The sequence below is a fragment of the Centroberyx affinis genome, unplaced genomic scaffold (assembly GCF_046629955.1).
Source record: "Centroberyx affinis isolate AG114_WGS23_722 - 3 ecotype Tasmania unplaced genomic scaffold, CSIRO-AGI_Caff_v1 ptg001447l_1, whole genome shotgun sequence".
NCBI classification, from domain to species: domain Eukaryota; kingdom Metazoa; phylum Chordata; class Actinopteri; order Beryciformes; family Berycidae; genus Centroberyx; species Centroberyx affinis.
In genome coordinates this window covers 84,534-93,608 of record NW_027279921.1, presented here as the reverse complement: position 1 = coordinate 93,608, position 9,075 = coordinate 84,534, and the positions used below count along the sequence as shown (strand labels likewise).

Sequence of the window (9,075 nt, the reverse complement as noted above, 5' to 3'; positions counted from 1 at the left end):
GGAATGTTTGCGGGATCAGGATTTTGTGAGCTTGGAATAATAAGGTTCTATCTGATTTTTTAATTAAAATTGACTTATCCACATATTCATGATTTTTGAGTGATACTTAATGTTTGTATGGAGGGGTTTTTTAAGAACCTTTTGGTATTAAATATCTAAACCGATAGAAAGTTTTGCCAGCTTAAATGTAAAATCTTAGATGCCAAATATCTCAAAACAGCACTCTAGCCAGATAGAACCATGTCACACTTGAGTATAGGCCTTTGATAAGGATGATATTGGTGAGGATTAATGCACATTCAACATCCATCAGTAGCATGAAAACCATGAAACGGCATCATGTGGAGAACGCCTTCCTGTGTAAACAAATCTTCTTTTTTGTGGTCGCAGAGGAAGCATACACACAGTTTACACAGTTTTTTTGACAGATTGATCATCAGAGGAGTCATGTTAGCAGTTTCTGAGGCAGCAGGAGAGATGTGACGAGGTGGAGAGCTTATCAATTATGAAGGGATTTGCGAGGCCCCCTGCTACGTTGACTCGCTCCATGCAGAACGTTGTCTCAGTTGTCAGATTGTTGCTTGATCTCCCCATGTGGCTGTTTATCATGCCGTCAATGGCAATGCTGTCAATGTCAATTAACATCCTCTCATTTTATAGAAATGGGTAGCCGCTTATGGTGGGACATTGGAGATGTAACATATGCTGCACTGCTGCTGCACCGTTGCATGCAACACTGGATATACTGTACCGTTCCATTACAGTTTTGAGATACACTTCACCATACACACACTACTTAAGTCATCGCTCTGCATCCGTGGCATTTCTAAAGTATGAGGGGGTGTTAAGATGCAATCATGAGTCAACCGTGATACAAAAGGCAAGATCCTCTGTCTAAAGCCAGCTTTTTGTTCTGTTAACTACAGATCCACTTAACTACACAAAATAATACCAATAATAAATCAACAGAAACCCTTCCCAAGCTTTCCTCCATTTCTTCTCCAACTGAGAGTTTTCCCTTGTTCTCAGTTGAGAGTCTCAGGTTGGGGGTTTCGTTTTCATTTATTGTTTTCATAATGCGGCCGTTGTGAAGCCCTTTGAGACTAACTGTGATTAAGGGCTATACAAATAAACTTGAGTAGACTTGACTTCTAGTACATGGAGGAAGGGAACTAATGGTGTCATGAGGGTAGATGGAAAGATAAGATTACATTTCCGTTCAAATGTGCAGTCGGCCGAACCCATGCACACACCCACACACACACACACACACACACACACGCTTACAAAAAAGTTAATGAAACTTTGGCCCTTTCACCAACACACTGTAGCGTGTTCACAAACTGAGGAATGCAGAGAGAAAGCGTTACAAATGTCTGTCCAGGGTCAGTCCTCACATGCGTATGTGTTACATAGGATGTAGTAGAAGACACATGTAACCATCAACCTTGTACACACCAAGCCCCTCTCATGAATTAACTCTTTCTTATCTTCCTACTCTCCCTCTCCTTCCCTCCCTCTCTCTCTCTCTGTCTCTCTCTCTGTCTCGCTCTGTCAATTTCACTTGTCTGTGTTTGATCCTTGTACCTTGTCCTCAGATTTAGAGTCATGTTTTCATTGTAGAGTGGCTCACTTGCCTTCGCTGTGTCACTGCTATGTGACAAAGGAAGAGAGCCACCAAGTACCACCTACCACTTGGAGAGATGGGGTGCAGGAGGCTCATCGTGGCTTTAATATGACCTCAGCAGGTATTGTAGAGATGTAGTGTATGATGTGTGTACTTCTATTTTGTACTGCGAACCATACTTTGGATTCTGGACATTGACTTTTTACGCTTAAAATCCTTTGTAAACAGGCTCTTATATGCAGTCTATGAAGCTCTATCATTATTATGTGAATTACACATTTTCAGTCAAGAGATAAATCCTGCAATACATGGTGAATCTAATCAGCTTGCATGGGCTGTTGTCCAAAAAGACAACAAATAGCTCACCACAGCACAAGTTCTTACTTTTATTTTTTCTCTAGACTACATTCAGTCACAACCAGGCAAATCAAGTTCACTCAACCTGATTTAACAATGTTATTTTGTTATTATACATTTCTGACTAGCTGGCCCTCTGTAATTTCAATGAGCTGTTACCACTGAAAGACAGGAAAGACTCTAAGAGGCTCTTAGAGTCCAGATGCTTGATGTTCTGTAGCGCCGTGTGCCTTATTGTCAGTTCATATCAGATATATCATACATGGTATATTCATGAAAAATTCAGCAGCAATTGCATAGAACGCTTGTTTTTCATCGATAGCATGAGCTGATATGAATCATCAAAGAGTGAGATATTATGCGTGATGTCAAATAACATCCTATTCAAAGTGTTGCTTCAACATAAATGTACATCATCAGTGGCATACTACACAAGAATGTGAAACAATGCTGTCTCATATCACAGAAGCAGCGGCACTCCCATAAACAGAGATTACATAATATGAAGTTGTATCAATGAAGTGGAGTTTGTGTCATCATTGAACTGTGATCCTGGATATGCACACAAACATAGGAGTGAATGTTACTCATTGAGGAAGATACAAGTCGTAATAGGATGAACTTTTATGAAGGCTGGATCTGTGCCCATATACTGTAGCTACCTTGTATTATAACTTTATTTAGTTCAACACTCAATGTAGTAGATGCTTTTTGATTTTAAAATGCATGCCATTAGTCCCAAATAAATCAAGTCCAATCATTATGATTGCTTGCCAATTTTGTTGTCAGTGGGAGCAATCTGAATTGAGCCCACCACCTACGACTTAAAAATTTCCCCTCATCTCTCATCATGGTTTGCACACGCCCGACCCCTCAGAGCAGACGAAAGATAAAGTGATGAGCAATTTGTTTCTCTGTTTGGATTATTTGGTGATTGCACAGTACAAAAGACATTAATTTGTCTCTCCATAGATATTTGAGTCGGGCAGAAACCACTGCAGATCACCCTGGACTCTCCAATGAAGGCTCAGAGGGTCCAGATAGCCGCGGCACCAGCAGCAGCCCCGGACGGCGGCTACACCTGGTTCATCCTGCTCTCCTGCTTCCTGGTCTTCGGCCTGACCTTCGGGGTCATCAAGGCCTTTGGCATGGTGACCATTCATGTTGGAGGTGATTATCATATATGTTTTCAAATCAAGATTACATAACTCTTTCTTTAAAACCTGCCTGAAACCTGTATGAATGTGTGATGAGATGCAAAAAACCAAGAGCAGACACTCATGAGACACTGGTACTTCATCAACCCTCTATTCTTAGAATATATCTTCAGATTCTTAGTCATATCTGTGAAAATCCCTCCATTGTTTTGATGTGTCATCCTTCAGATGACTCAGCGAAAACACAGCCTTCTTAAGGTTTTGACCACCAGGTGGCTCTCTCCTACATCTTAGACCCTGCCAAAAGTCCCTTAAGTGTTGAATGAATCACACAATCTTAATCATCTGCAGAACTTACCGCTATTAACAAAACAACAACTGATATTCAGCAGATAGACTACCTAGATAGATAGATTACCTTATACAGTGAGCAGAGAGCATAAATCAGCTAACATACTGTATCACTGGTAGTTCAGAAACTTCACACAAAGGTTGTCAGAACAGAGTAGATAAAAACAATAAATCTAACAACTTGTTGCCACCTTAGGAGTGGTTTTTTGATCTCCAATAAAGATCATGATTGGTGAGTCAACTGAATCATTATCTGATTGAAATGTTGGCCTACCAAGGCAGTAGGTGGCACTGGGATTCATTTAAAAACTCAACCTTTTATGTCTTCATATCTTCAAAGAGATATGTTCCCTCAGAATATATTCTACCTGGCAGATGAAAAGACAGTATTATACTGCAAGAGAATGTCTTCATTTAGACACCAGAACAACATAATTTCTCTAGCTACAGGACCTCTTACCTCTTAGAGAGAAGTGCATAAATGTAAACTGCAAATTCTGTTACCTTGTATCTATTGCAGTTCAATAAAATGTCTCACCCTGTAAGAAAATAGGATAATAAGTGCATGTCCTGTGTGTCCCTCTGCAGCTCCCATAGCGTCTGCTCTGAGCGCTCGCTACAGCCATCGCTCTGTAGTGTTGATGGGTGGCTCGATGCACACACACACACACACACACACACACACACACACACACACAAAATACCTTAGAGCAGAGCCGGTCAGTTGCACACAAAACCCTCCATAAAAGTCAACTCGTCCATTCAAACAATACATTTTTCAACTTCTCATCTGGTTCCGCTGCTCTGGCTCACTGCAGGTTTCGGCTGTGGACTGACCTGGACCCCAACAGTGACCATGCTGGGCTGGTACTTTGAGAAGAGGCGACCGGTGGCCAACGCCTTGGCCAGCGCTGGAGAGTGCATCCTTACTTTCCTCCTCACACCACTCTTCCAGCTGCTGATTGACAGCTACTCCTGGTAGGGAGCTATGCTGGTGCTGGGGGGGGCTGCAGTTCAACCTGTGTGTGTGTGTGAGATGCTGCTGAGGCCCCTAAAAGCCACCGGAGAGGTGACTCATCTCAGTGAGGACAAAGAGGAAGAGTTGGCCTTGGACCTGGAATCGCTACCTGTAATGGAAGAGGGCTCGGATCAGAGAAAACCAAACTGTCTAGGGGCTGAGGAGCTGAAAATGTCCGAGGAAGCTTAAACGATCAAGAGGGGTCCATCTAATAAGACCCCCAGAGAGATGCCATCGAGTCGCAAGACACTAAAAGCAGGGCAAAGAGGGCTGAGCTAAGGACCAAAATCATTCGCTACACAGATTACGCCCTCATCACCAATGCTCGATTCATGGGCTACTCCATGTTTGGAGTGTTTGCTGCACTGGATTTCTTCACCCCAGCCCTGTTTCTGGTGCCGTACGCTCACAGTCGGGGGATTCAGGAATACCAGGCGGCTGCGCTCATGTCCATCTCCGCAGCGCTGGATCTCACTGGGAGGGTGCTGAGACTGGTGGAGACAGTATGTTTAGTTTAATAGAGGGTTTGACTAGAGCAATGAAAAGTTTGAAAATCACCATGTTGAAAGAGAAGTTAGGGCGCAGCTATGTGCACTATGTGGCATAGTGTATATTTTCAGCAAAGTGAAAAGAGGCAAGAAGGTGTGGATGCTATTGTAGCTGCAGCAGCTGACACCCGGTCTGCGTCTCCTCTGTCTCTGTCCCTACCAGGTGCAGCAGCTGACAGTGACAGTGTTTCTGCTGGGCGGCGTGTTGCTCCTCTGCCCAGTGGCCTCCTCCTTCCTTGAGCTGGCTGCCTTCAGCGCAGCGTACGGCCTGCTGTACACCGCCACCGTCTCCATCCACATCACCGTCCTGGCCGAGGTGGTGGTAGTGTGCTGGGGTTCCTCATGCTCATACGCAGCAGCGGAGGCCTGCTCGGCCCGCCCATTGCAGGTCAGAGAGAAGGATGCTTTGATATTCACTTACACACACATACTGGCTGTGGATATCAAAAAGAAATGGACTTCAGCATCGAGTTGTTGCTGTAAAATTCTCTGGGATCCATACTTCCGTGTCTGCTGACTGCCTGCTAGAGATAAACAATAAGCAGCAAGGGGTGACCTTTAACAGAATAGAATAGAATAGAATAGAATAGAATGAGAGGAACTTCATGGCGCTTATGTTAACATTTCCTTTGGCAGAGCTCCAAAGAAAACAGTCATTCATGAACTCAAGGTTATGGTGTCTGTCACACTGGCCGGCCCTATTCTTCCACAAGGCATTAAATCTCACACAATGGATCCGCTTATGCACCATTCTGCATTGTAAGTGCAGCGCAGTGAGCCTATTCAACCACAATGAGATTTTTATATCTCCCTGTCATGGAAGACCACCCTTCAATTAATCATGGATTTTGTAGATGGTCCATCCTATGGGAACCTAAATTTTTATATTCAGAAGGCGGCTGTGCACAAATATAATATCATAGTGCTTTATGTTGTGTTAATTTCATGGACTATCGGTCCCTGAAGCTACATTTTTTCCCCTTACAATAGAGTTTCTCCCCCATTGACTTCCTATTCGGTTACGCACGTAAGGTGTTTTTCCGCATCCATATGTAATGTGTCCTACAGAAGATGAGAACAGCTGTGGTAACATCCCCCACACACAGCAAAACAGTAATAGAGAAATCTCATAGACGCCATGTAGAATCACTACGCAGGCAAAGAAAGACACATTACAAACTGAATGTACAAAATATTAGGGTCATCTTCCTGATATTGAGTTGCAGCCCCTTTTGCACAATCCACGTCTCAGTTGTCTCAAAGCTTAAAACTCCTTCTCTGACTCATCTGCTTCTCTTTATCTACATCTCCTCCTTTGTGATTGGTAGAGATTTAATAAGGGAATTCAATAGGGGATAATGACTTTTACCTGGATTCACTTCATCAGTATGTACTTCATTGTACTTCATATGTACTTTTCCCAACTGCGGGTGTCTAAGTAACTAATGGGGACAACAATTTTTGAAATTGGTCCAGTATTGAGCGAGATCGCTTCAGCCGGCAGCCGCGAAACGGGCTGCAATGTAATCCGACGGGGCAAATGAACCGTCAATGTACGTCCACTAAAAGTGCTTGTTTTTGCCACTGACAGGCTCAGATTGTTATTATAAGTGTCTGATGAAATGAAACGCACTTCCTTACCTTTAGCCAGAGCCGTTCTGCCTTTAGCTCTTCATCTGTATACTCTGGCTCAAATAAATACGGGCGGCCATCGAATTCAAAGGCCTCTTCCACGTTGTCGAAATCAGCTAAATATTCAGCCATGACTTAGAAAATATTTTAGATAACACTGAGCTACGATTTCTGTACTCCAACACAACAAATTCTAGGGTCTAGGTTGAAAAATACCGAAGTTACCCTTTAAGGCATAAGAACACTTTGAGAGTAATTAACACCATCCACTAGGACTGTAAATGCTGGCACTAGCTGGTGAGTGTGTCAGATCTACCAGCTACTTTGGCAACTACCCATCCCCTGTTCAATTAATCTGCTGTATTCTGAAAATCACTTTGACAGCTATGTAATTAAAATGCCTGATAAAATTCTGAATCTACCGGCAATCACAGCCAAGCGGACAAAAATGTTATTTTCCTGTCCTTTCCTATACAAAAGACACCAAACAAATGGCCCCATTTGAACTTGATTACTGAGGTGATAACCCTGTTTTCCCTCTCAACTCCAAACAATAGCAGTAACTACAGCCTGAAAAATACCCCAGCTTGTCTTGGCACCCGGGCGCTGCAACCCCTGCCAGAAAGTGTCTTGCCTCAGAGCCCATCCAGCACTAAATCAGCTGGGGAAACCTCTCATCTGAAACACTGGCCTCTCCAACAGAGGAGAAAAAAAAACAAAAACGCTCATCTAGATCTAGTTGTAGCTTGGATCGTTCAGCCAGACATTTGATAGTATTTATGGCTTTCTGAAAAGGCTGTTAGTATAGCGAAAAGGATCGCCCCTTTTCAATTTGAATTGCTGGAGTGTGAGAGGCTGTGATTCTTTCGCTCTCCTGGATGTGTGTGTGCGTCTAAGGAATTGGACTTCTCCTTTGGCATAGTATCCATTTTTTATTGGAAATTAAGCAGAGTCGATTGATGCTGGCCTGATGTAGTGTCTGAGAAGAAAACAGATAAAACATACCAAAACACCCTTTCTCGTTCTCTCTGCCTCTCACTCCCCCCCCTCTCTCTCTCCTTCACACACACACACACACACACACACATTAGTTGGCTCAGTGCTTACAGTACATCTTGTCCTTTGGGCCTCTATTCCTCTCTCTGTTCCCCTTTAATAGCTCCATCGTTCGCACTCTAAAAAGTTCCAGAAAACAGTAAAACTTCCCCATTTGGAGTAAAATGATATCACCACATCTAATTGTTAAATTCAAGTTAATTCCACAGGCTGAAATTAACCTTGAATAAAGTTACACGCTAATTATACTGAAGGAGATAAAAATACAGCCTGTGGTGTCCTATTAATAACTTAACAGGGTCCCTTGGAGACTGAGGCTATTACAGAATCATTTCCACTGTACCGTTCAATACTTTGAGTACTTCACATACTTTGAAGACCAGAGAGTTGATTTGATGTTGAGGATGCATCAAAGCGTTCTAATTATGTTTCCTTCGCTGGTGGAAAGGCACTGGCATTACCGCCTTAGGATAAAATTCATCTTCATGCGATCCTGTCTCGCTTATCTCTGCTATCTCTGCCTCATTTATAGCTATCTGTCACACAATTTAGACAACGTGTTAACATAGCTGTGACGTTCTTGTATTTTGGGCAGCACAGTTGCATTCCAGGCGAGCTAGACACTGTAAATATGATCTTGGAGTTGTTTTGACTAGACTAAAAGCTTGAAATTTCAGTCAGAAGCCTGAAAAAAGCCCCTAACGTCACTCTCTGACGCACATGCTGTATCTCTTTCCCCTTAGGATTCTTCATGGACAAGATGAGGGATTACGGGACAGAGTGGCTCTCATAGTCTCTGTCCTCTTCCTGCTCCTGCTCCACCAGATGAACCGCAGGGGTCGGGGGTCAACCGCCATGGGCCGCGATTTGTCCACGGACAGCAATAAGGACGTGGCATCGAAGGTGGGGGACTGGACATGAAGTGAAGGAGGGCAAAAGAGCTGTGGTGGCTGATGGGGACTGAGATGGATGGAGGTCTGAATCTCAAGCACTCAGTGGAAAAAGGGAAAATGATGATAAAGGCTGAGGTTGTGGACTTGTGAAGACAGGTCCAAAAAACAGTGGACTGAAGAATCCTCCTCCTTGTAGAGACATCTGGTGTCTCATAAAAATCTGCAGCAGATCTCTTAGATGGTTTCCAGCCAGCACGTTTCTGTCAGATAGACCAGAGAAAGCCTCAGCTGGTAGGGAATACTCGAGAAATACATGAGAGACAGTCACAGCTCGCCCTGTTCTCTGCAGCCAAGCTGATCCGTCTTGTAATTTCAGTGGGCAAATATTGAAGAAGACACAAAGAGAAGCAGAACTGTTGGAAGTGAAGTCGCACGT

At 43.5% G+C, this 9,075-nt stretch overlaps 1 protein-coding gene across 1 annotated transcript; it reads left to right on the top strand.

Annotated features, from left to right (window-relative positions):
* Positions 1-326: 326 nt before the first annotated feature.
* LOC139650149 (monocarboxylate transporter 2) lies at positions 327-8,667 on the top strand. The gene is given in 9 exon segments (XM_071526714.1): positions 327-360; positions 2,966-3,154; positions 4,081-4,147; positions 4,246-4,634; positions 4,727-5,013; positions 5,222-5,375; positions 5,378-5,446; positions 8,490-8,522; positions 8,525-8,667. Coding segments are annotated over 9 exon segments (1,365 nt in total).
* The last annotated feature ends 408 nt before the right edge of the window (positions 8,668-9,075 follow it).